The sequence below is a fragment of the Hylobates moloch genome, unplaced genomic scaffold, assembly GCF_009828535.3.
Source record: "Hylobates moloch isolate HMO894 unplaced genomic scaffold, HMol_V3 SCAFFOLD_4, whole genome shotgun sequence".
Taxonomy (NCBI): Eukaryota; Metazoa; Chordata; class Mammalia; order Primates; family Hylobatidae; genus Hylobates; species Hylobates moloch.
In genome coordinates, this window is record NW_026652279.1 from 6,329,202 (window position 1) to 6,357,121 (window position 27,920).

Consider the following 27,920-nt stretch of genomic DNA (forward strand, 5'->3'; position numbering starts at 1 on the left):
ATCTCGAATCCACAACCTAATTTTACTTCCTAAGGAACTAGAAAATTAAGAGCAAACGAAAACAAAAAAACAAGAAAAGGCAGGAAATAATAAAGATTAGAAGGGAGATAAATGAAATAGAGAGTAGAAGAATAATAGAAAAAAATAAACAGAACCAGAAATTGATTTTTTTGAAAAGATCAACAAAACTGATAAACCTTTAGCTAGAATGACTAAGAAAAAACGAGAAAAGACTCCAATTACTAAATATCAGAAATGGAGGGAACATGTCTACTGACCTTACAGCAATAAAAAAGATTATGAGAGTACTATGAACAATTGTATGCCAATATATTAGAGAATCTAGATAAAACATGCAAACTTACACAAATTGCCTAGAAACAGACAAATCACAAAAACTGACTCAAGAAGAAACAAAAAATATGAACGGACATACAAGAAGTAAAATGACTGAATCATTAATCAAAGGCTTCCTCAAAAAGAAAAGTTTGTACCAGTTCACTCATGAATTTTACCAAACATTTAAATAAACATTAATACGAATCCCTTTCAAACGCTTCCAGAAAAAAAAATCAAAGAATAGGAGAACATATCCTAACTTATTCTATGAGGCCAGTATTACCCTAACACCATAGCCAAAGACAACACACACATACACACACCAGATTAATATTGCTTATACAGATGTAACAATCCTCAACAAAGCACTAACAAATTGAATCCAATAGCATACTAAAAGGATAATACATCATGGCCAAGTGGGATATAGTCCAGGAACATAAGGCTGGCCCAACATCAGAAAATCAATCAATGCAATACATTAGATTAACAGTACAATGAAAAAAAAAAATGATTATCTAAATTAAAGAAAAGCATTTGACAAAATTCAACATCTTTTCATTAAAAAAAATTTCAGAAAGCTAGCAATAAAAGGGAACTTATTCAACATCATAAAGGGCACTTAGGAAAAAAACCCCACAGCTGACATCACACTCAATAGTAGAAAAGTAAAAACTTTTTCCCACAAGATCAGAAACACGACAAGGATGCCCGCTTTCACCACTGCTGTTCATCATTGTACTGGAAGTTCTAGCCAGAGAAATTAGGAAAGAAAAAGAAGTATTAATAAAAGACATGCAAAGAAAGTGGGAAGGAAGAAGTACAACTAATTCTATTTGCCGATGTCATCATACTGCACATTGGAATCCCAAGAATCCATTAAAACTATTACTAGAGCTAATAAACAAATTTAGCAACATTGAAGGATACAAGATAAACAGAAAAGCCCATTGTGTTTCTATACATCAGCAATGAACAATCCCAAAAGGAAATTTTTAAGAAAATTCAATTTACAGCAACATCCAAAAGAATGAAATACCTAGGAACAAGTTTAAACAAGGAAGTAAAAGGCTTTCTACCCTAAAAACTATAAAACTTTGCTCAAGAAATTAAAGAAGACCTAAATAAATAAAAAGATATTACATGTCTATGGATTAAAAGATTTAGTATTGCTAAGGTGACAATATTCCCCAAATTAACCCACAGATTCAGTGAAATCCCAATCAAAATCCTAACAGCGTTTTTGCAGAAATGAAAAAGCGGATTCTCAAATTCATATGGAATGACAAGAGACCCCAAATAGCCAAAATGATACTGAAAAAGAACAAAGCTGGGGGAATCACACTTCACAATTTCAAAACGTACTATAGTGATCAAAAGAGTCTACTGGCATAAAAATAGATGTCTAGACTACTGACATAAAATCTAGGGTCCAGAAATAAACCCATATATCTACGGACAAGTGACTTTCAACAAGAGTGCCAAGACCACTCAATGGAGAGAGAACAGTCTCTTCAGCAAGTGGTACTGAGACGACTGGATACCTACATGCAAAAGCCTGATGTTGGAATCCTGCCTTATGCTGTATATAATAATTAACCCAAAATGGATCAGTAGCCTAAATATAAGAGCTAAAACTAAAAAACTCTTTTTTAAAAATGGCAGAAGGCCGGGCGCGGTGGCTCACGCTTGTAATCCCAGCACTTTGGGAGGCCGAGGCGGGCGGATCACGAGGTCAGGAGATCGAGACCACGGTGAAACCCCGTCTCTACTAAAAATATAAAAAAGTTGGCCGGGCGTGGTGGCGGGCGCCTGTAGTCCCAGCTACTCGGAGAGGCTGAGGCAGGAGAATGGCGGGAACCCGGGAGGCGGAGCTTGCAGTGAGCCGAGATCGCGCCACTGCACTCCAGCCTGGGCCACAGAGCGAGACTTCGTCTGAAAAAAAAAAAAAAATGGCAGAAAAGCTTCATGGCACTGGATTCGGCAATGACTTCTTTGTTTGACATCACAACCAAGGGCAGCAAAAAATAGACAAATTGGACTACATCATAATTTAAAACCTTGTGCATTAAAGGACACTATCAACAAAGTAAAAAGGCAACACGGGATGGGAGGAATATTTGCAAATCACATCTCTGATAAGGAACTGACATCTAGAATCTACAGCTCAAGAACAACAAGAAAAACAACAGAACAAAAAATGAGAAAAGGAACATTATTGAACTATACATTTAAAATGGTTCAGAGAAACTCTATGATGAGTTTTATTTTACTATTAACATAATTCGTATTTTTTTAAAAAATTGGCAAAGAAGTTGAACAGACACTTCTCCAAGGAAGATATATTCAAATGACCAACAAGCACATGGAAAGATGCTCAATATCTTTTGTTATTAGGGAAATACAAATCAAAACCATAGTAAGATAAATTTATCCACTTGGAATTTTAAAAAGGGAAAATAACAATTTTGGCGAGGATGTGGAGAGAATGGAACCCTTGTATGTTATAATAAAAATGCAAAATTATGCGGTTGCTGTAGAACATCATTTGGTAGTTAAAAAGTTAAACCCAGAGCCAGGCACTGTGGCTTAGGCCTGTAATCCCAGCACTTTGGGCGGCCAGCGTGGGCAGATCACGAGGTCAGGAGATCGAGACCATCTTGGCTAACACGGTGAAACCCCATCTCTACTAAAAATACAAAAATTAGCTGGGCGTGGTGGTACACGTCTGTAATCCCAGCTACTCAGGAGGCTGAGGCAGAAGAATCGCTTGAACCCAGGAGACAGAGGTTGCAGTGAGCCGAGATCACGCCACTGCACTCCAGCGTGGGCGACAGAGTGAGACTCTGTCTCAAAACAAAAACAAAAACAAAAACAAAAAACCGAGTTAAACTCAGAATTACTGCATGATTCAGCAACTCCAATCCTAGATACACATCCAAAAGAAGTGAAATCAGGTACTGAAATAAATGCCTGAAATAAATATTCATAGCAGTACTATTCACAATAGCCAAAGGTAGAAACAACCCAAATGTCCATTGAGGGATAAATGGATAAACAAATTTTGGTATATCCACCCAATGGAATATTCTTCGGCCAAGTACTGACACATGCTACAATATAGATGAATCTAGAGAACATTACGGTATGTGAAAGAAGTCAGACACAAAAGGCCACAAATTGCATGATTCCATTTCTATGAAATGTCCAGAATAGGTAAATCCATAAAGACAATGCAGATTGTGGTTGCCAGGGACTGAGGGAAGGGTGGGGTGGGGAACAACTGCTTAATTCAGGGGTCTCCAGACTTTTGGGCACCCAGGACCAGTTTCATGGAAGACATCTTCCACAGATGGGGTGGGTGGGGGTGGTTTTGGGATGAAACTGTTCCACCTCAGATCATTAGACATTAGATTCTCATAAGGAGTGTACAACCTAGATCTCACGCATGCACAGTTCACAATAGGGTTTGCACTCCTGTGAGAATCCAACCCTGCCGCTGATCTGACAGGAGGTGGAGCTCAGGTGGTAATGCTTATCCACCACTCACCTGTTGCTGTGCAGCCTGGTTCCTTACAGGCCATGGCCCATGGCCCATGACCCAGGAGTTGGGGACCCCTGGCTTAATGTATACATTGTTTCCTTTTGGGGTGATGAAGTTTCATAACCAGATAATGGCAGTAGTTGCAAAACATTAAGAATATACTAAATGCCACTGATTTGTTCACTTTAAAATGGTTCATTTTGTATTATGTGAGTTTCACTTCCATTAAAACAAATAATTGGCAGAGTACAGTCACAATATTAATGTAAAAAATATTAGAAGAAAATCATAAACATGTTAGCAACAACTAATTTCTTCAGTGTAGAGGTAGGACTGGGTTTGGTTTTCTTCTTTTGGCTGAATTACATTTTGCAAAATTTCTCTTATGAATATTTATGACTCTTAAATAACACCTCCAAAAAACTGTGCCCCTGAACTGCATGTTCAGTTAAACGAAAAAAAGATCTCTGATTATAAGACATGCTAGGAACGGCCTGGTGTAGAGACAGATAAAAAATAGGCCTGCCAATTCTAATAGATGCTATATTCAGATCTTGACAGTGACCCTAAGCTGTGTTCTCCTCCTCCTATTATTCCCTAAAAGTTATGCAGACATAGACAAAAAGAAGATGAGATTAGAAGTATAAGTGAACTCTCCCTATTAATTCAGACATGATTGGCTATTTGGACTGCGGATACTATGAAATGGGGAAGATTCAGAAGAGTGCCCATATCAGTGATAGAAACTGTAAGGGTGCCATAATAAAACTGCTTCCACTTGCTGCATGCATATATGGAAATGAAGATAGAGGCTAAAAGACTGAGTGGCTGTGGCTGGTCAGGGTGAAGGGAGGGTCATTCTTCAAGAGATTATGTAAGTGACAGCAGACAGCTGTTCGCTACTTCTAACGGGAACTCAGAGTGCTACTTAAATAGTACCTTCAACGCTTCTGCTTCTATATTAGGAAGGACTTAATTCCGAGAGTAGTGGCTTCTCAGATGCAAGTCCAAGGGAGACTTTCTCTCTCCTTTAAGAATAGCTCAAGTTAAGACCGCGGAACCTACAGACTAGAGGACTCGGAAAAGATTATTTCCAAGTGTGAAGGTTTTGCAGCCTTTGATTTAATTAATTACGTTTGAATAGCCTGGCTTATTTATGAGAGGTGAGCTTTGTAATTGTGACGTTGGGAGCCAAAATACCTTTTCCAAATCTCATTCCAGACCTTCCTGCCAGAGACTCTGGTGCTGGATCACCTTCTGTAACAGACCCACAGAGGCACGCTAGAAGATAACATTAGCCAGACATGAAATCTGTTGTGAATTTGTTCAAGCGCTCCTCTGCTCAAGCCAAAGGGCAAAGATAGGTATGTGGGTCTGTAAAAGGGTAATCAGCTCCAGAAGGGCAGGCAGCAATCCTTAGAAGGGGGGCAAAATGGTTGCAGAGTTACGTGTGCTTGATCCAGTGCCATGGAGGTGTCCTGCATGCCACCCGGCACAGCGGTTAAGTCTCCACCGCTGGAATGCTCCTTTGCAAGCCCTCTCCAGATAAGAAGGAAAGAATGTAGCAGTTAAGAATCTTATCGTACAAAATACCTGTCCCCAGGGACCCGCCTGCCAGGATGCACATTCCGGCTGCTGACAAGTCTGCATAGATGTTGGCTTGGTCTCAGGGTCACACATTCTATCATTTAATCGATCTTCACCAAACTGACACCAGACCTGGCGGTGCTTATGCCCTTTTCCACAGGTGACCAAGCACTGTAATGAAAAGCAGAGCTAGTCAGGGTCATTTCTGATCAATGTGTTGCGGTTTCTGGGGTTATTTATTGATGAGTAGGAACAGGTGTGTCCTTTTCCCACAGCAATCCCTCTCTCATAGCAATTTGTAAAAATACTAAGCCTCATTTTTTTCCTTTTGTTCGTTCATTTATTCATTCATTCTGTATTTATAGTCTCTGGGCCAGTTTCGAGCACAAAATAAACTCAATATAGCTCCATGCTATAAAATTTGAAAAACAACATTCATAATTTTATAGCATAGGAGTTAAGCATGGGGAATTATAAATCAGATCAACCTAGGTTTTAACACTTATATAACCAGGTCACAAGATCTCTCTGAACCTCAATTTTCTCATCTGTAAAATGAGAATTAGTGTCTACTGCAAAGGGTTGTGAAAACTAAATGAAACAAATCCAAGTAAAGCTCTTGGCACAATGTTCATTTAATAAATGCCAAATCTAATCATCATTTTATCCATACTTATTGTAGAAAATTTGAAAACTACAGAAAAACATAAATGAAAAAATTATAATGATCCAAAATCTCACTACCCAAAGATAACCATTATCAATATTTTATTATTTTTTCCAGTCTTTTTAAGCAACTTTGGATTATAGTGAATTTACAGTTTGATCTCCCAACCCCCATTTTATCGCATATTGTTGCAAAGGTTTGTTACTTAGTTTGAAACTATACTTTAGTACTAGCTATCTAAGTAAAATTTAAACCTACTACTTATTTTATCTTTTTTAACCAAATACTGGAGATTTTTAAGCAAAGGTAATTTGTTAACCTAGAACTAAAGCACTAGGTTTGTAGTTCATTTGTCCAGGAATCAGACACTGTTAATCAACTACATTGTTAATTGACTACCATTTCAGGGGCATTAATAGTATCCTTTTCAGATTTATTTGATGGTGAAAATAAGCAGTTAATACTGCACTTATAAGGATGGGATAAGAGCATGCATGTAGGAGCTGTAGCAGGGCAACTTTTTCTTTCCCCATATTCCTGATTTGGCCCATAAAAAACGAAACTTCTGTTTCATATTTCTTATTTCCCTTCTTCCCCTTGAGGAACGTGGAGTGAGTCCTTGCTTGGTAAGAATCTCCTTAGGCTGTGTTAACACTGGGCTGTATTAATAGTGAGTGCTAATACTATATCATAAAAGCAAGAAAGAGGCTGCATCTTCTTTCTCTTGTTGTCCTCAGACCATCTGTGCTAAGCAATGGAGGGTTTGCCTTGTGCTTCATTAAGTAAAGGATGAGAAAGGCATAAATCTGGAATACTCAGTCTGGTCCATTTCTTTTCTTTCTTTTTTTTTTTTTTCGAGTTTTATTTTTTTTTTCTTGCAGTTGGATGGGTAAGTCAGAGAGGTCACTCCCTGGGGTCTAATTCTCTTATTTCAAAGTCAAGGAAGTAGGAAACTTCATGTTGACTTCAGATGTGAGCTAGTATAGCTTTATGATTAATAAATCCATGATTTCCTTTCAGTGACTTAGCTAGGGCTCAAAGAGGAGGGAAGGTGATGGACTGGAATTTCAAAATCACAACAGAAGCTACAACAGTGAGTGATCCAGTGGAGCCCAAAATGCCTCTGAGGTCACTGGTAGACTAGTTACATCCAGTACGACAGTCATGGTGCAGGCAGAGAACTGGAGTTGTTTTCTCAAGGGAGACAAGGGAGAAAGGGAGAGGTGGGAGAAAGGTGCACAAGGGTTTGCCTTAAACAGATAGACAGCACCAGAACTAGAATATAAGAGATGATCTAGGGGAAATAACAGCCCTCCCATCTTACCTCTGACCAGTCTCCAGATTTCCACCGTGGACAAGGGAACTCATTGCACCTCTGAATGGTAACTTTCTCTTGATGTATGCATTTGCTGTCATCCAGCACATCATTTCGGGTATTGACACAAATAGCCCTTCTCCTCTGGGTCCCACCGTCGCAGCTTTTAGAACACTGCAGGGACAAAATAAATAAATAAAACTGTTGCTAAGTTTCTCATAAAGTATGCTGAAGATCCTGGTTATGTTGTCTCTTCCGGCTCTTAAGAAACAAACACACAAGCTGGCCAACTCTAGTTGTTATTTTGGTGGAGATCTTTTCATGTTCTCAGTTTGCTTACCAGGTTTATAATTAAAGTCAAAATTAGATCATTGGCTTACAAAAATAAAACTGGAAATGGCTTGTAGAGTATGCAAAAGAAATCAGTTGAGTTGTTCCACGTCTTCCAATTTTCCACACGTCATGCTCATGTCAGACATTACAAATCAACCATGCTACTCTATTCTGGAAAGCTTGAATGAGGTCAGGCATTACAAATCAATCATGGTCATCTCTTCCACACAGCCTAAATGGGGCTTACACACCTGCAAGGAGCCACCATCAACTAATGAGACAGCACCCAAGAAGACTCTTTGAGTGAGAGCCAACTTACTTCAGTCCAGGCAGAATAGCGCCAGCCACCCGTGTTACATTCCCCTGAGCATTTTTCACGGTTGCTTGGTTTGGGATGACTGCTGCAAAAACCGTCATCAACCTTCTCGGTCTTCCCATCCAGCCTGCTATATTTGGCACAGTAGATGTCCAATGTGCGGTAACCCAAGCCACACTGGGCACTACATTCACTCCTGCTGGCAACATGCCACCTATGCAAAAATAATGGGGGAAAACCAACATTTCTGTTAAAAATATATGCCTTATCTATAGTCAACTGGTATTCATAGAAGAGTTGAGTTCTTTTTTCTTTCTTAACTCGAATACCATGAAGCCCAAAGCCACAGTCAGTTGCTAAAATCTATCTTATACCAACATATCCATGTGTTTTTCATGGCTGCCAATGTACATAGAAGTCACAGAATGACAGCCAGAGGTGTTATCTTTGTGATGATTTTACCCCAACAGTCAATCTGAAATTCAAGCTACCAAAAGGAAAAAAAATTTTTTTTGAAGTGTATTAAAACCTGTGTACATTATTATCTGTAAATAAAGACTCTTAAATTCCTTGAAGACATGGACTATATTTTATACAATTCAATTATACACTTTAAAATTAGATTTGAATCTATAAATCTCTGTCACCTTTGTATCCATACTACCTGTAATGAGATTACGGCGGGACATAGTAGGTATTCAGTATGTGCTGGCCAATCGTCTGGTTAATACCCTAGGAATATGATCAGCAGTGCTTAAATTAAAAGAAAATAATATTCTTAAACTAAATACAGTATTCAAAATAAATGAACATAAAATGTATTTTGTTGATTAGATTTAGAAATCCAGAAAGGGTGATTTCCTTGTACTCTTCATTGGATTTCACTCTTGACTGTTCACTCATTACTGCTTAGAAATTGGGTGGTTTGTTGGTTACCAATGTCCTGAGACTACTTCCATGTGTACCTGTCCAGGGTAGAACTCAGGGTAAAAAAGAGTTCTGGCCTCATGCTTATCTTGGAATTTCTCACGAATGCCCAAAAGTAGGTCAGAGTTGACCATCTGGCAAGTAAAGTGGGCTATGGAGATTTTCCGATAGAGTGACACCATATTTGGGGGATTTTGTTCTAACCCGGAACATGTTCAATGAGAAATTGTAAAACAATGCTTTATCTCATCCTGTCACAGTGTAGTGGGGCAAACTCTCACTTCCTTCAGGAAGTGTGGCAAAAATGTGGCCCAATTCAACAGAAGCATCTGGAACTTTCATCTGCTCTTTGATTCTTGGCTACCTTCTCTTTGCCTTCGTCACCATTTCCTTGTGGAAAGGTTATTTTCCATCCTGGATGAAGAAGGAAGGTGTCCTGCCTCCACAAGAAAACACGCCAGCAGCTTAGCATGGCAGAGTGGCTCAAGTGCCCCTGATAGTAACATCATCCCCAGAATCTGAGCAGAGAATCTTGAAGAGTCTATGGAAAGGGCATAGCACTGCCTTAGAAAAGTTCTCAAAATGCTACCCCCTGCTTTGTAGTCTCTCCCTGGATGGTGGTCTTCAATGTTTCATGTTCATTTAGTTCATTTCAAGGGACATAAAATACAATTGTATTTTAATACTATATTTCAGGAAACCATATTCCAAAGTGTTGTTAATAAGTAGAAACTGAGAAAAAAAGTGTAAGCCTGTGTGTTTTTATTGCAGGAGAAGTTGTGGGATTAAATAATTTTAAGAACTACTGAATTCAAAAGGCTTTATATATTACAGAACTTCTCAAGGCCTTCAAAATGTTGATCAGCATTATTAATCTCCACATGGGGAAAGAGATTCTTGGTAAGGCTTCTCAGACATACTGGTGTGCCATGGATCATCTTTCAAAATGAGTGATCCACAACCATGCTTTTGGAAAAGCTTTTTCAGAGTTTGAGCAATCAGTAACAATCCTCTCTTCAGTCTTTAAGTTTTGGACACAGCTACTTGACAATAATTACTATAAATCATGGTTATATTGACTGTCGGTTTGATAGATGCAAGATAGAACACCTTATTTAGGCTTGGTTTGTGTCGGTGTATTTTTCAGTGAACAATTTTATTCTCCCAACAATCTATGCAGGCCAGTAAGCTATGCATTTGAATGCTGACAAACAGGCATGATCTTCTGGTTAATTTTAGGAATGAGCATGCACCTGTCTAATGAGGCCTTGGAAACTAATCCTAAACTCCTGGTTTTTCTTTGCATTTTAAAATTCCTAACCCTATGATCTTCACATCTACCAAAAGACCTGGACATAATCCCTTCACCTTTTCTTTAATTAGAGGTTCTATTATTAGCATTGGAGCCTATGATCTGACCTGCTGTCCTTGTTTGGTCTGAGTAGAGTATATATAAAAGTTAAGGGTCAAAAGAATAGTGACTTTCCCCAAATGGGAAATTTAGAATTTATAATAGCTTAGTGTGCTAGCATACCTACTATATGAAATACAAAGAACTGAAGCCCTGATTACACCTAGGTATTGTGACATTATTTTTAATAAAAATCAGAGGATGAACTACGGAATCAGAAAGACCTGGATGTGAGTGTCAATTAAGTGACCCTAGTTGAGTCACTTAGCTTCACTAAGCCTCAGTTTCCTCATCTGTGAAATGGAGGGAAACAGAATCTATTTCACAGGGATATTTGGGGGATTGAGTGAGGGGAAGGCATGTGTAGCATTTCACACATATGGCAGACATTCAAGAAAAGTAGCTATTCCTGTTATAATTTATTATTATCATTATCATTATCCTTGGTGTTTCATTCTCCAACCAAGTTTTAAGTATCATGTAACTCCACATAAACCAATGAGCAGAAATCTATTTGAGATCTTTTGCATCATTTTATGCAAAAACTCATGGCTTTGTGGGTACCTTTTAATGTATTAGCTTTATAAGCACTGTTTAAATTTTATGTCTAAAGGCTTTCAATGCAGGAGAAACTTTGGAGAACACCACATAAGCCAGCATCATCACAAATTAAATAGTGGCTCACTTTGGAACCTGCTCAAAGTGAAAAATAGTTTTTCAAAATAACAGCGCAAACATTGTCTCCACCCTCAAATTGGTGCTCCATGGGTAAACTTAAAAAGAGGGTTCTTAAAGAATTATTTATTTTTTAGATCACATTCTATTATTCGCAACGCTATGTATAAATCCACCATCTTTGCGATCATAGGAGCACACTTAGCACTGTAGGTAGGAGTTCTGCTGTATCTACAGTTATCATCAGAGACTCAACCAGTCCTGTTCTGATTCAATCAGTGGAGGAAAAAACAGGTAAGGGGCTCCAGGCAAGGTAGGGAATGGGGATGGGGCAAAAAAACTCATGGGAATTATTTCTTTTCACAAAGGAAGAGAAGCTACCCAGAATAGAATCCATGAGTAATACTCATCATTATAACTGAATTAAGAATAAAAATAACTCGGCCGGGCGCGGTGGCTCACGCTTGTAATCGCAGCACTTTGGGAGGCCGAGGCGGGTGGATCGCGAGGTCAGGAGATCGAGACCATGGTGAAACCCCGTCTCTACTAAAAATACAAAAAATTAGCCGGGCGTGGTGGCGGGCGCCTGTAGTCCCAGCTACTCGGAGAGGCTGAGGCAGGAGAATGGCGTGAACCCGGGAGGCGGAGCTTGCAGTGAGCCGAGATTGCGCCACTGCACTCCAGCCTGAGAGACAGAGCGAGACTCCGTCTCAAAAAAAAAAAAAAAGAATAAAAATAACTCTCTCCTAGGGTTTAAGCACAGGACCTAGGTGCAGATTTAGATTTTAGTCACTCCACTAACTAGTTGTGTGAGCTTGGGCAATTTGTTTAACGACTCTCAGCCTCTATTTTCCTTATTTGTAAAATGGTAAGAATAATAATATATAAATCATAATGTTGTTTGAAGAATTAGTAGTGTATTAATTATATTAACAGGATAATAGATAATGGGATAATATAAGAACTATCCTATTAGTAAAAGAATATTAATAGGATAATATACAACTGTTAAAAAATAGTTCTTAGTAAATGGTTGACTCTATTACCATAACCATTACAGAGTACTGGGGAATATAGTGATAATTTGATATAAGGCTACTCAGAAAATGTCACCATTCTCAATTTATTAAGGTTGTTCCTCAAGGAATCTATCCACCAAGTCATTTTTTCCCCAAACTTTAGTGATCAATTCAGTTTAGCAGTTAGTTAACTAATTATTTTTTCCTGAAGAGAATTGAACTTTAATTTAACTCAATTGGCGGAAACAATGGGTTCATATGGACATTAACTACAACAAGAATATTGCCTAGTATAAATGTCTGCCTTTTAATGTCTTCTTGTTTTTTTTTTTTTTTTTTTAACAATGACTTTTGTCAATATATTTTGGCAAGCCAATTTCACTAGGGCAATGAGCTAGAAAGTCAGTGACACTGGGTAGAGGCTAGAAAGATCCCGGGCTTTGAAGTCAGAGCCTTCAGTCAGAACTGGCAAAAATATGACATTTGTACCATAACTGTTCCTCTCACTCCCATGGCAGACATTAGTAGTCAACCTCAGAACTCCTCTGTTTTCTCAGAGCCTCAAGTAGGCCTTATAATCTGCACTAAAACACTACAGGCAGCCAATACCCTTTGATAGGATTTGGCATTGTAATGTGGAGCCTTCAAAATGCTTAAGTATTCACTTTTCTGCTCATAAATGGTGAGACCTTAACACATTCCTATACCACTCTCCACTGAATTTCCCTTCTTAAAAGGAGGATAAAAGAGCAACTCACCTTAACTGCATTTAACTGTCATGCAGATTATAAAATGTAAGCCACGACTACTTAATATTTCAATATGACATAGTCAATCTTGCAGGCAAATAGAAAAGCTTCAGAATGCTCTACCCACCCAGTATTTTCTGCCTCGGATTTTACACTTTTCTTAAATACAGAATTGTTTGACTATCTCAGACATCTGTATTACATTTTCTTCTTGTTTCTTCCATGATGCTACCTTAGTGTACTGCAACTTTCAGGTGTGCAGGAGTTCTTCTACTGGGTGGTATACACTCTTGGTAGATACAGGTCATTATGGGTACTTTGAGGGATGAGGTTCTCCCCCTTTTCCTTTGACTTTCAAAACAAGTTTTCACATACAATGTGACTCAATCATAATGCCAATACCTACCCAGCAAGTTCTGAGGATCAACTGAGAATGTTTTTTGGCAAGTGCCATACTCTATTAGCTATTTTTAATTCTTAGGTGAACAAGAAATCTGCACATGTATGTCTTGGATAATCAGTTCCAGAGGGATGGAGAATTGGTTAAAGCTTATTTCACTGAAACACAAGAAAGGGGAACTGAAGACTAGCATCCCTCCTTTTGCTTCTCCTGCTGGGACCTCCTGCAAGACTCTCACAATTCAGTAATACAGGCCTTGAGAAAATAGTGGCCCACCTCAGGTCACAGTCTGTGCCGCAGGGTTCAGTAATGGGTCCAGGCTGGGGCAGCCGATCGCATCTTTGATCAGAAACAGTAAGCTGATCAGATTCCCTGGTGCAAACAAGTTTTCGTTTCCGTTCCCCTAAGCAGAGAGGGAAAAAAAATTATTCAGGGAAAGTAATCTATTCCATAAACTATTTAGACCCCGGATTGGCAAGCATTTTCTCTAAAGAGCTAGATAGTAAACATCTTCAGAGCATATGATCTCTGTTGCACTATTCAACCCTGACATTACAAACCCTGACATTGCAGGGCAAAAGCAGCCACTCATAGGCAATACATAAACAAAATTGTCATGGCTGTGTTCCAATAAAACTTTATTTGTAAAAGTAGGTAGGCTGGGCGCAGTGGCTCAAACCTGTAATCCCAGCACTTTGGGAGGCTGAGGTGGGCGGATAATCTGAGGCCAGGTGTTTGAGAACAGCGTGGCTAACATGGTGAAACCTGGTCTCTACTAAAAATTCAAAAATTAGCCGGGCATGGTGGCATGCACCTGTGATCCCAGCTACTCAGGAGACTGAGGCATGAGAATTGCTTGAACCCGGGAGGCGGAGGTTGCAGTGGGCTGAGATTGTGCCACTGCGCTCCAGCCTGGGCAACAGAGCAAGACTCCACCTCAAAAAAAAAAAAAAAAAGAAAAAAAAGAAAAAAAAAGGAGGCGGTAGGCTGGATTTGGCCTACTGGCTGTGGTTTGCTGACTCCTCATTTAGACAAAAGAAAACAAAATAAATAACATATGCTATGACTACTAAAACCATGCCTCTGGAAAATTACAATGGTAGAAGTGATTTTTGCTTGGTTTTACACGTGTACAAAAATTTCTGAGGATGAAGAAACCTAAAATTTCCTGAATCCCTTAAAAAGTTTAACTTCCCAGCCAAAAATGACCAGACACATTCAAAGAAAAGAGATTAGAGAAAGCATGCAGATAGAAGGGTTTGCAGTTTGCATGCATTTGGCTGTTATTAAAAAAAAAAAAAAAGATAAAAAACTTCTCAAATCCCCAGAACTCAAATTCAAAGCAGATACCTTGGCAGGGTTTACTGCATGCTTGCCACGGCCCATGACTGTTCCAGTAAAACTGCTGAGGTTTATCTTCAATTGGAATATTGAAAGAATAGCGAACGTCGGGGTTGTATAACTTTCCCACCGACAAAACCTAGAATGTGTGGACAAAACAGAAAGGAAGTGGGTGGGCTTGGTGATGCCAAGCAGAAGAAAAGCGTGGTGGGCTCATGGTCAAGTTTTTACCTGAAGCAAAAGTTCTTGCTCAATGCGATCTGTTGAGTTAATTCTTTCTACGGCAGTCTCGGACCCACTGTATTCTACCACAGCATTCCCAATGCGAATTTCCCTTTTGGCCATTGTGACAACAAAGTTTCCATTTAGCAAGAATTCACCTTTACTGCTTGATAAAGCTGTAGGTGAGGAAAGAGAATAATACATTGATCTGCTGTCAATGACTAGCTGTTTGAAATATGAAGTAACATCTGGATAGGTAGAGAGTCGCTGCGCACAGAATGGGGACTTTTGACCAGACAGGCCCAAGTTTGCTACTTGTCAGCTGTATGGCCTCGGGAAGGCCATACATCTCCATTTCTTTATCTCTAAAGTGGAGATAAAAGCACCTACTCCCTCGTGGTATCTGTGAAAAATAAAATGTAACCTAGGTGTCCTAATAAACCTTGAGCTTGTTATACAAGACCCACAGTTACAGAATTATAGATGGAAGCAAAAGTGTTTATATGATTTGAAAATATGTATTAGTGAACTGAACACTTACAAAATTGGTTCCTAGAGAAATCTATGTATATAGAATTGGTCAAGCCTGTTGAATCTTTGTTAAGTCTTTTTTGTTTGACAGATGTTGAAATCTGAAAATCCATGGTGAATATGATGCTCAAAGATCTCCTTTTCAGTGTAGCTCACTGTGGTAGCCAGCCTCAAATATGGCCCCAACGAGCCTTGTTGCATGGTATTCACACTGTGTGCCATCCCCTCCCACATTCAATAGGAATGACTGCAATCACTAGGACAATGCAGAAACAACAGAACCTGACTTCTGAGGCAAGACCAAAGGCACTATGGCTCTGCCTTGCTCTTCCTTGGACCTCCGGTTCTGGAAGAAGCCAGCTGCCATGTTGTGAGGATACTAAAGAACCCACAGAGAGGCCTGCAAGCAGCAGGGAAGTACTGATTCCTTCTGCCAACACCCTCTCAGTGAGTAATCTGGGAAGTGGATTCTCCAGCCCTAGTTGAGTCTTCAGATACTACCACATTCCTAACTGCCATCTTGACTGCAACCTCATGAGAGACTTCAAGCCAGAAACACCCATACATGCTGCTCCCAAATTCCTTACATGAGAAACTGAGAGAGAGTATATATTTGTTGTTCTAAGCCACTATGTCCTGAGATAATTTGTTACACGGTAAAAGATTAATACACCAACCCAGACCATTATTTCTAAACCTGCAACTTCCTCCCATTGTTAGCACATACTACATACTTTCTATCCCCTTTCTCACCTTTCTCCATGGCACTTTGTTTATACTCTCTCTTCCCAAACAAGTATGTAAGACCCATGATGGTAAGAATGTTGAGATCATTTTATTCACTACTATATCCCAGTTTCTGAAAGAGCACACGGCAGGTGCTGGTAAATATGTATCTTTGGGAAAGAATGAATAAATCTACTCCAGAGCTTGCAAAAGATGAAAAAAATCAGTGATGCTGCAAAAGTGATATTGGAGAACTGCTTGAATCGAGTGCCAAAATGTTGGCCAAATGAGAACCTGGCAGAGTTAGACCAGTTATGGAATCTAAAATAGTCAAACCCATAGAAGCAGACAGTAGAGTGGTAAATGCCAGGGGCAGGAGGGAGGGGGGATGGGGAGATGTTGGTCAAAGATACAAAGACTCAGTCAAGCAAGATGAATACATTCTGGAGATCTAGTATACAGCAATGTGACTATAGTTAGCCTTACTGTACTGCATACCCGAAATTTGCTTAAGAGGGTAGATTATAAGTGTTGAAAGAAACAAAGAGAGTGGGAGAGAAAAAGAAGAAAGAAAGGAAAAGAGAGACAAAGAAAGAAAAGGAAAGAGGAAGGAAGGAGGGAAGAAAAGAAAAAAGAAAACAAAAGGAAATGGTAACTATGTGAGTGATAGATACGTTAATTAGATTGGTTTTGGTGATTATTTCACAGTATATAGGAGTATAAAAACATTAAGTTGAACACCTTAAATACATGCAATTTTTATTTGTCAAGTATCCCTCGATGAAGCTGAAAAAAGAAACAGGAAAGAAAATTGACAAGGAGGATGAGACAACAGCTGCTTCAGAAGAAATAATTTATTTATTAAAAGGTCAAGAGAGCTTATTGGGAAAGTTAATAAATCTCTAGAAAGCTTTTCTAAAATTGACTCCCTTTCAGATTTTACTGTTAAATTCAGACTTTCAGTCAAGAATATACTACTTTGCTATTATGTGACTTGATATGAAAAATGTATGCAAAAATATTTATCAATTGCTTTATTCTTTTCAAAACCTTGGCATGATTAAAATGAAGATGTAATTTTGTTGATGGTCAAATACAAATAGATTTATTTTCATAATTTTTGATTAATTTCTCAAGATAAAATCTCAATCACATCTTTTCCTTTTAGTATTTAATTCAAAATTTTGATAGCACTGCTTTTTTCTCTCCTGGTACCACTGCTCCTTGAATAAGTCCTCTTGAGTACTGGGCTTGACATGAAGCAGGTATTTAATAAATCAGAGCTATTAAAAATTTGGGCTCTGAACAAAGACTAGAGAAAGGTCCCCCTTACCGTCTGTAATTTGTGCAAGAGTAGCAAATTTTAGTAATGAGGATGCTGTTGAAAGGTACAGGCCATATATTTAGGTGAATAAAAGGAACAAGGACATTTAACTCAGAGATGCCAAATAATTTTCATCCCTGGTGCCAATGTTAATCAATTGGTAACAGCTGCCAAGAAACCATGCGGAACGTGATTCACCGACAGCATCATGTCTTAGCATCATATTGATGATACCTGTCTTGGTTGTGGAATGAGGAGTGGACAAGATGTCTTAGGTATTAGCCAGATCCTAATTCATCTTTCATTGATGCAGGCCATCTCATCAATGTAGGTGACACATTACCTTTCACCACTCAGGAGAGAAGCAATGTGTACACAGAAGAGGTTCCAAGGATTTAGGTTAAGTAAATATTATACCCTTATGTGGATATTAAAGAGGGCTGAGATGAAGCTCTGAATATTTGTGGTTCAGCAGCAGTAGGATCCTTCATTTTCGTAAACATAGGAACCTCACAGAGTTCATGCAATTGGACACTTTACTGACGCAGGGCTATTCGTTCCAGGATTAGGAATTAACTGCATTGAATTCTGTTCCTAATCCAGCACTTCATTTACCAGAATTCTCACCCATGTGAACAACATTTGGCCCCAAGAGAAGAATAAGGTGCCTTCACTTGAAATGACTGGGAAGAATGTGGTGACACAGGGAAATGTCAAGATTAGCTTTTAAAAGTATAAAATACCCTCCAAATTCTTGGCTCAAAATCCTTTGGAAGTCACCACTACCTATAAGATAGTACAACCTCCTTAGCATAACCTCCCTGTAATTTTACAAATCTTAATCTTCACCTATCTTCCTAGTCTCACCGTTCACTCCCACCAATAAACCTAAATTTCAAGTCCTGTATATTTCCAGGTCAGCCATATATCATTCTACATGGTGGCAGTAAAGTGAAGTGGTTAAGTGTGTAGCGTCTGAAGTCCCACCAATAAGGATACCAATCTTTCCCATTTTCTGTTTGTATCACCTTGGATAAATTACTTAACCTCTCTAAGCCTCAGTTTCTTCCTCTGTATAATGAGTTTCTTATAGGATTGTTATACGAATTAAATAAGAATCCATATCAGCTTTAGTTCCTGGCAGATCAAAATGACTTTGTATGTACTGTCTCCTTATCACACCTCTATAAGGTAGTGTCTATTATAGAAGCCTAATTTATGGGTGAGAAAGGCATGACTTAAAATAGTTAATTTCTCAAGGCCAGGTGGCTCCTAATCATGGAAATCCATCTCCAGAGTCTATAAACTACTAAAACTTTCCAAGAAGGGGGTCAACAAACGTTTGTCAAATGAGTAAATGAGTTCATGCATTCGTTCTCTTGTATACAAATAGAAACTAAGTATGTTTGTGTTGTAGATTTTCTTAAATGTAAATTGTTCATTTTGTTAGTCTGCATGAGCCCTGGAGCAAAGCAGCCATTTAAAAATCCACTTTTTCGACTAACAGACATTGGAGAGTACCAAAGGTGGGAGGGTAAAAGGAGGATAAGGGTTGAAAAATTACCAGTTGGGTACAACGTTCATTATTTGGGTAATGGGTACTCTAAAAGCTCAGACTTCACCACTACCCAATATATGCATGTAAGAAACCTGTAGTCCTACCCCTTAAATATATAAAATGATAAAATAAAAATTTACTTTTATAAGCCCAAGAAAGATCCCAACCCATAGTAAGTGCTCAATCGATGATGCTGAAAGAATAAGTGATTGATAGAGTCTGACACCCATGTCAAGGAGGATAGAGTGCTTCCAGCCAAATGACTCTTTCTCAGTCAGTGTAAACCTCTGACAACCTCGTCTTGCCTGCAGCTCCTGCAGCATGAGACCCACCAGCCATGAAAGAGGCAGGAGTTTCAATGGGTCACTGAAGCCGAGGTTGTTTCCATGGCACCTTGGGCATCCTGAGGCTGCTCCCTAATGCGGGTCATTCAAATGGTGACAGTATGATGTGCTGTCAACAAAATCACCCAATTCTTTCAAATGAAGTTGTATGCTAGCTACCCAGCTGATGTCTTGATAAAAAGGGGGAAATAAAATGTCACATGCCGGTTCTGTAAATCAAGTGATAATCCAGTGTGGTCATATGCAAAGAGTGATAGTCTATTCTAGGTTAATTTGGGGGGTCTTTTCCAATGTCTCCAGGCTTCCTTTCATGCTTTGCTGACTCAGGGTATTTCACCCTTCCGTGCATATTCTTTATTCCAGTAGATGTGAGTAGGGAGAAAGAGAGGAGCACAAATGATATTGGATTCCTCTTACGATCTGCCTTGATAAATGGTTTGGCGCCAGACATCCTTAAAATCATCAGATGAAAAAAAAAAAACCTATTTTATCTTGCACTGCATCGATTCCCATCTTCCCATTGCCACAATTAATCAAGAGCTAAGTGTACTAGAGACAAATAAGTATCACAGAAATGGCTACTTTTTCTTCTAAAGAGATACGAACATGGTGGCCCTGGGTACAACTTGGCTTTAGCTCAACAGGAGGAAGGGGTCCATGTAAAAGGATGACCTTTGACAGGAAGGCTTTCTGCTTTGGTACTTTGTGAAACAAATAGTTTCCTGAAAACAAGAGCCTAATGCCCAACCTCCCACTAATGCGATTAAGGGAGCTAATTTCCTGGGTTGGTTTCCCTCCCATTGCACCCATCAGAGCTGGACTGCTACAAAAGGCCCTCTCTCCTGGAAATTGCTCCCTCCTAGAATACACAGAAAAGTATGGCTTGGCTGACGCTGAAAAAAAAAACATAAGGGATAAGGATGAATATTGCTTAACAATAGAACAGCTGTGACTGGACTCAACGCTAGACTCAGTGTGGGTTGTAAAACCTTCTCAGTGCATTTGCTGCATCTTCCCTCAAGCCAAGAGTAAATATTTACACGTGCCAGACTTGATGACAACATCAAATTCTTCCTAACTTGTTGAGTAACCACCGTGAGGTTCAAAGGCTCTGAGGTCTCAACTTTCACACTCAGTGGACTGTGACTTGCAACGTAGGCTTGCACACTTTTCATTTGCTTCTAGAGAGACTTCCTTACGCCAAAAGGTGACTTTCCCATTCTATTCCATTAAGGAGTCATAAGTGGCTCAGACTGCCTGTCCCAGATGACAAATCTTCTTTAATTTTGTTTTCATTCTTTACAAGGAGATTAAGAAACCTCCACTGAATAATAAAAGGTTATCAGGAGGCGCTCCCTGAATTCAGGCGCTTGATGTGCACTGATTAAGTTGAACTGAATTGAGGCCACTACTTGGAGGGAGATTGTTTTTCCAAGAAAGAGAAGAATAGCAGAGAATCCTTCTCTCTTTCGAAGAGAAGAAAGGAGCAACTCAACATGGCCTTCAGGTCTCAGGAAATTAATTTATAAAGCAGGCTGCATGCAATGCTGTTTGACTTAATTAGCAAGTAGTAAGGACACAGCAGCCACATGCTCAAATTTATAACCAAGTGTACAAAGAAAAATACTTGCCCCATTCTGCAGCTGTGCAAGGAGAAATGAAGGATTTCCCCCTCAAAATAATTTGAAAACAGTCCTCCAAGAGCTTTGTTAATTGTCTGATAAAGTTGTCACTCATTTGGATGTTTGGGGTAGTGAAAAGCTGATGTAGTGATTGAGTAATTAAATTCCAAGTAAGGCTTTATGGCCCTTGAAAGAAGAGGTGAATGTACATTTCCAAGGTAACCCCATTCTCCATTAAGCATACAGTACGTAGTCATTAAAGACAGCATTGACAATGGCTGTTCAACAATTCAGCAATTATTTGCTTTGTACCTATCATATGTAGGCTTCACATCAGTAGCTGAAGATGTAAAGACCCTACCCTAACTTTAAAACACTAGTGGTCGTATAATAAATATGTAACTAGTCTTGTCCTCTCAGTTGATGACAACTCCATCCTTCCCATTGCTCAGGTTTTGACCTTGGAGTTTTGAGATTGCTTTGTACCTTTAACTCCTGTGTACCTTTAACTCCTTTGTACCTTTAACTCACACACTATGTTCAGTCCATCAACAAATCATATTTGTTCCAACTTCAAAAGATATCCAGAATCTAACCACATACTGCCACTTTCACTGCTCCCATTGGGGCCAAGCCACCAGCACCTCTCTCCTGGATTACTGCAATGATTTCCTAATCAATGGCACTGCTTCTGTCCTGTACACACTTCCCCCACCATCTCTTCTCAATGTACCAGCCAGAGTGCTCCTTTAAAAACATAAAGGCAGTAAGACGTCATTCCTCAGCTCAAAACCTCCAGTGTCTCCTGATGTCTCCGAGTCCAAGCCAAAGTTCTTATAATGGTTATATGGTCGTGTATGACCTAGTCTTGTTTAACCTTACCTAGGAGTGTCCTCTGTGCTCACTCGGCAACAGCCACACTGCCTCCCTCTGTTCTTCCCTACTTCAAGGACTTGGCAATGGCTATTCCCTCTGCCTGGAATGCTTTTCCCCTAAATGGCTTGTTATCTTGCTCTAGGATTCAAACATTTCAACTCTACTGTCCACATCTCACCCTTGGTATCCCAGTTTGCCTTAGGCTGCTCTGATTTCTAGCAGCACTTATCACTATAACAGTATGGAGTTTTCTTATCTATCAGATTACTGTTTATTGCCTATTGTTTATTGTCCCACTAAAAAGCAATGTCCAAGAAGACACAAATTTTTTTTTATCTGTTTTGTTCATTGTGCCTAGAACAGTGCCTGGCACATATTAAATAAGTGAGTGAGTGAATGAATGAATAGCGATAGCAAATGCCATAATGGAGTCATGTATAAACATCATACTTGATTAGCATACTTAGCTAAAAGGCTCACTGTCTATCTATGCAGCTTCATGTAGACATTCCAAAATAGAGATATAGACTTTAATTCAATTCAACAAATACTCATTTACCCGCTCAATATGTCCAAATGCTTAGATTAAGGGCCTCTATACAGGTTGAATTCAGATAAATAAACAGAGTTCCTGCCTGGATATTACAAGAAAGAAAGTACATTCATTTCTTTTAAAGATTGACTGCCCAGCAAGACAGCTCTAATTTACTCTAGATCTGAGTGTAAGCCATGCTGCTCTTCATGGCTGGGAAGAGTTTTGTGTAAGGTGACCAGTTAAATCCCTTTCAGTCATGACTCTACTCTCCATGTCCTCTTTCTTTTAAATGGCAGTTAGGCAAATTTCACAATCACAGCAATTTACAGAAAAATAAATTAAAGTGAGACTGGGCTGGGCATGGTGGCTCATGCCTGTAATCTCAGCACTTTGGGAGGCCAAGGCGGGAAGATGACTTGAGGCCAGGAGTTCAAGTCCAGCCTAGGCAACATAGTGAGACATCATCTCTATAAATAAGAAATAAAAATAAATAAAAAACAACTAGCTGTGCATAGTGGTGAGTGCCTATAGTCCCAGCTACTCAGGCTGAGGTGGGAGGATCACTTGAGCCTGGGAGGTTGAAGCTGCAGTGAGCTGTGATCACACCACTGCACTCCAGCCTCAGTGACAGAGTGAGACCCTGTCCCAAAAATACAGGGAAGGGAACAACACACAATGGGGCTTGTGGGATGCAGGATGTGTGGGCAAGGGAGGCCATCAGGAAAAATAGCTAAGGCATGCTGAGCTTAATACCTAGGTGATGGGTTGACAGGTACAGCAAATCACCATGGCACATGTTTACCTATGTAACAAACCCGCACATCTTGCACATGTACCCCAGAACTTTAAATTAAGAAATAAATACATAATAAAATAAGATGGGACTGGGCTGAGCAAACTGTTGAAAATCAACACAGGGTCATCAGTATGTTGTGGTTTAAATATAAGGAATAGATATGAATTAATCATGCACCTAGGTTCAGTGAGAAAAGGATAAAAAATCTGTAGAGTATTGCTATTCTAGTAATGACTTGAGAAAAATACGTGTCACCATAGAACCTTTTGCAATGAACAGGCATAATGTAATACTGAAAAAGTCTACCAGTGGTCTGCTACTGGTTAGAGCTGAAAACATAAAAATTAAGTCAAGTAATGCTTCTAATAAAACATTTGCAAGTCAGTTCCCCACAGGACAGCTTTTTGAAAAGACTCAATGAGAGCAAGGATTTTATGCTAAACTTAGAGGATAAGTACTTTCAAAATTTGACTTGGGGCCTTTGTATTTTTTAAGATCCAGAGTAAATCCCTTGATATCAAATAGTGCAGCTATACAACTTTTCAATCAATACTCGAGGGCGTATGTATGTGGGAGAAATACAATGGTGAATTTTGAGAGCCACTTATTTTATGAAAATCCGTGACATCTGAAAGCTCTCCCTCTGCATGCCAGAGAAGGAAGGAAGTAGTATCTGGCCACTGCTCCACAGAACCAGAACTCGCAAGTAGCGAGGGATCCCATCTCACCTAAGTAGTTGTCATCGTCTGTTTCCCCTGAGAAACTGTGCTGCCGCACATCAATATTGGTAGCACCAGCTGGAATTCGGACCACAGTATTGTAACCTGAAAAGAATTTAGCAGAAATTCAGTACTCCACAGAATGGTTCACCTTCTCTAAGTATGGAAAAAAAAGTGGACAACAAAGGAATAGAACATAATTCTCATATAATTCTATTAGGTGCCTTCTAGTCGATGGATAATCCACCATAACAAGACCGATTTTTATGCTCAACATTAATATTTTTGCGTATTACATGTGGTTAACAATTTTCAAACTTTGACCATATTCCTTCTCACGGTTCTTAGGAGCAGATTCTTACCATAATGTACTGTATTAAATGTTCCTGCCACTGTTTTGCATGAAGAATTATCGCCACCACAAACCCCACATTTATCTCTCCGGGCTTTTGAGTTTAAAACATGATCGCATCCAGCTTGCTTTTAAAAAGAAAAGATTTGAAATAAATGTAAGTATTATAGAGATTATAAAATGGCAAATAATGTGTTTCTTTTAATCGTGTGCACTGAAAATGACAAGAAAGTCAAGTCCCTTAAAACTTGCAAAGGTTGAAAACTAAAATTATATACTGTCTTGCTATTTAAAATGTGGTCCTTGGACCAGCAGCCATGGGCACCTTTGATGTGGTCAGGAACGCAGAATTTCAGGACCCACCCAGATCTACTGGATCAGAGTTGGCATTTTAATAGGATTCGTCAGGTGCTTCATCTACAGATAAAAGTTTGAAAAGCACTAGTCTGTAAGTAAGCACAGTAATTTTTTAAAAAATTGCTTAGGAATGAAAAAAAAAAAGGGCATAGGTGAGAACTGTATCTAATTAAAGAGCTCATGCCCCATCTTAAGGGAGTAGCCGCTGTCCACTCCAGACTATTGCTGCCATGAGGGAATGGGAGCCCTGGGTTGACATTTTTTCCCGATTTTCCAAAGAAGCTGGAAAAATTGATTTTACGTAAAATCCCATAGTTTAAATATTGGCTATGAATGCCAGCCAAAGTATGACCATGGGCCTCCAGTTTGAGGCCTGAGGCTCCATCGAGTGGTCTCCTAAATTTCTCCCCATATTAACACAATGCAGCCATGTACACTGAACTCTGAAACATACACTGACAATGACCAGAAGACCAGAAGAACAGAGTCCACATTCTTGTCCGTTTTGTTCATTTGTGTGAACTAGGCTTTGAGGAAAAACTCAACGTGTTGCTGTGAAATGGACAGACAAGGAAATCTGCAGTATAAGCTATTAGTCAGGGGGTGATGCGCTTAGGGGCTCTTTCAGTCAAATCCTTCCAACCAAGAACTCCAATGTGCCATTGGACCACAGGCGAAAAAAGAAAACAACAACAACAACAACAACAACAACAACAACAACAACCAGAGGCATCATCTCAGAGCCCAACCGGGTTAGGAATAATTTTTGACTAACGAGAATGGTGAAATGGTATCTAGCCCCTGAGAAATCACTGCTCTGATGCTTTGCTGTTTCCCAGAAGTTTCTCAATTTCCCTTTCAAGAATAATTAATTAACAGGAATGTCTCCGGTAGCAATGATCATGGTTAAAAATGTGAAGAGAAACTTGAGTGAGGCCAGCTCTTCTTCCTGACATATTTCTCGACCTCAGCTATTCAATCTACAAAATTTGCTGTCAGGAAGCATTTGGGAAGCATTTTCTTAAGCATTGAGTTTATAGCAAAGGAGTGTGTGTGTAAATGGTTATAGTAAATTTTTAAGGAGAGGTTTTGTGCAAGACCCCCACAGAGACTGAAAATGTCAAGAACAATCCAGGGCAACGGTTCCCAAACTTTGGCACTACATGCATCAGCAAAAAGTGATATTGATGCTGTTGCTGATCCTGGGGCCACACTTTGAGAACCACTGCCCTGGCAATAGTGCACAGATATTAGCAGTTGTTATTCTATCTAGGAAGCCACAAACCACAGGTTGGCAGCGGGAAAACAGAGTGAAGAAAACACCATCTGGGACTTACCCGGCAAAGGCCCTGGACACAGATATCATTTGTGTCCTGGCCACAAGGAGTTCCATCTATCACTCTGTCTCGAAGCTGATAGTAGGCTGTGTTCCCTGCCACTCTGCAGAACAACTTGCACCGGTCCTTCATCAGAACTAGGGAGGAGAAACAATACAACTTGACTTTTGTGCCTGGCCTCGGTGCCAGCCAGCCAACGGTGGACAGATAGACCAGACACACTTACTTCCACTGTATTTAGGGACCCAGCGCACACTGGGAAGCAGACCGTTGATGTTAAAATGCTTCCCGTCAAAGTGAGCACACTGCTCATCTCGGAAGTCTCGCTTCTGCTTGAGACATGGCTCCGTGTTGCAGGACTTAAATTTCATTCTACGTCCTACACAGTATTTTCCACCATTTTTTGGTCTGAAAAAAAAAAATGTGAAGAGCACACACACTGTATTATCATGTATTCCTCTGAATATCACTCCCTCATTCATGACATCCTGTCTCCTAGAGAAGTAAATCTAGGGTGGCAAATGACAGAGGAATGGGCAAGAGCTCTGAATCCTGGTTTTGCATCCTGCTTTCAATACCATGATGTGTATAACTTTGGATAAGTCACTTGACCTCTGCAAGCTTCCCTTATATTTGCAAAATGGGATGTAGCTATCTTGTAGGCTGTTGTGACAATAAATGTTAGAATGTATAGCTTAAAGTATGAGATACAAAGCCTGAATCTGAATCTATTAGGCCACTTTTTGTTCCTTTTCTTCCCAACATTCATGGTGCTTCAATGTTAAAAATGCAGAAGATGAAAGGTACCCAAGAGTAGTTTGGAATGCTCCCTATCTTCCTTTTGTACCTGGACATATTCACAGGAGACCATCATAAACTTGTTCTCTCACACCTCCATTCATTCTGTCCCTCTACACCCTGTCTCCAGACAACCATTGTTTTTGCTTGTTTTGTTTCACAAATAAAATGGAATAATGGGAATGTGTTCATATTTTGACTAACTTAAGAGGAGAAGCAGGAAAGAGCATACTGGTTTCATTAGCTTTTGTGCGACGAGTGTATGGCATACGCCTTGCAAAGCATCACAGTGCAAATTTAATCTCGGCATGCAACCCTGTGCATGTATATTCCAGATGTGATCCAGAGTAAATTATACAACACATCTACTAGCAGTCAGCAGCATGCCAGATTCATCATGGAAATGGGAAGATCACAGAATTGTAGGACGTTGGGGCTCACTCACCCAGGGCTGAAACAGCTCGGGTTTCACAACTGCCCTAGGACACCCCTGCAACTGAAAGGACATTTTTCACCTTTTCTCCTTTAGAATGAATCTTTCAGAGTAATCTGGACTATAAAAAATGGGTTTTTGCCTGGTTTGTTTCAAACAGGAGCTTTGGGGAATGAGAAATATATCTCTGCTCATGAAATACAGAATGAGGGGTAGACCGAGTTCTAGAGTCGGATCTCGCTTCCACTCTGGCCCTAACCTCACTGTGTGGCCGTAGACTAGGTTCTCAGTCTTCCTGAGCTTCAATTTTTCCCCTGCTCTACAATGAGTGCACATAGTAGATGCCATAAAATGTTAGCTGCTATGATACTACCGGTCAGCACTGCCCAATCTAATCTGATCCGATTCTGCAGTTGGCTTGAGCACCCACTCTGAGCACTGGGAGAGGACTCAGTGCTCTCGCAGCGTGCCCACGTCCCACAAAGGCCCTCCTGGAGAAGCTTGTCCTGATACTGTTATAAATGTACTTGTTCAATCAAACATTTGCAACATAAAGTAAGAGCAAGGGCTTTGCAGTTACAAGCAGGGGGTGGGGGCGGGGGTGACTGTGTGTAAGCTGTCTCACCTCCCTGGCCTCTATCTTCACATGTAAAACAGAGATGATGCTGTGTACCTAAAAGGCTTGTTGTGACTCTGAGGAACTTAACAAGAAGTCTGATCAACATTCACCATTATTTATCATAAGGAAGACTGCATCTAGGGATGCA

The 27,920-nt window shown here is 39.7% G+C and overlaps 1 protein-coding gene across 1 annotated transcript in view; it reads right to left on the reverse strand.

Annotated features, from left to right (window-relative positions):
- Positions 1 to 7,431: 7,431 nt before the first annotated feature.
- Positions 7,432 to 27,920, reverse strand: part of ADAMTS9 (ADAM metallopeptidase with thrombospondin type 1 motif 9) — a 73,682-nt gene continuing 53,193 nt past the window's right edge. The window contains exons 13-21 of the mRNA XM_032149439.2: positions 26,149 to 26,330; positions 25,923 to 26,059; positions 24,239 to 24,356; positions 23,886 to 23,981; positions 14,855 to 15,021; positions 14,633 to 14,762; positions 13,559 to 13,685; positions 8,105 to 8,315; positions 7,432 to 7,626 (exon numbers count right to left, since the gene is read on the reverse strand). Coding sequence (XP_032005330.1) covers positions 7,432 to 7,626; positions 8,105 to 8,315; positions 13,559 to 13,685; positions 14,633 to 14,762; positions 14,855 to 15,021; positions 23,886 to 23,981; positions 24,239 to 24,356; positions 25,923 to 26,059; positions 26,149 to 26,330 — 1,363 coding nt within the window. The remainder of the gene's footprint in view (positions 7,627 to 8,104; positions 8,316 to 13,558; positions 13,686 to 14,632; positions 14,763 to 14,854; positions 15,022 to 23,885; positions 23,982 to 24,238; positions 24,357 to 25,922; positions 26,060 to 26,148; positions 26,331 to 27,920) is intronic.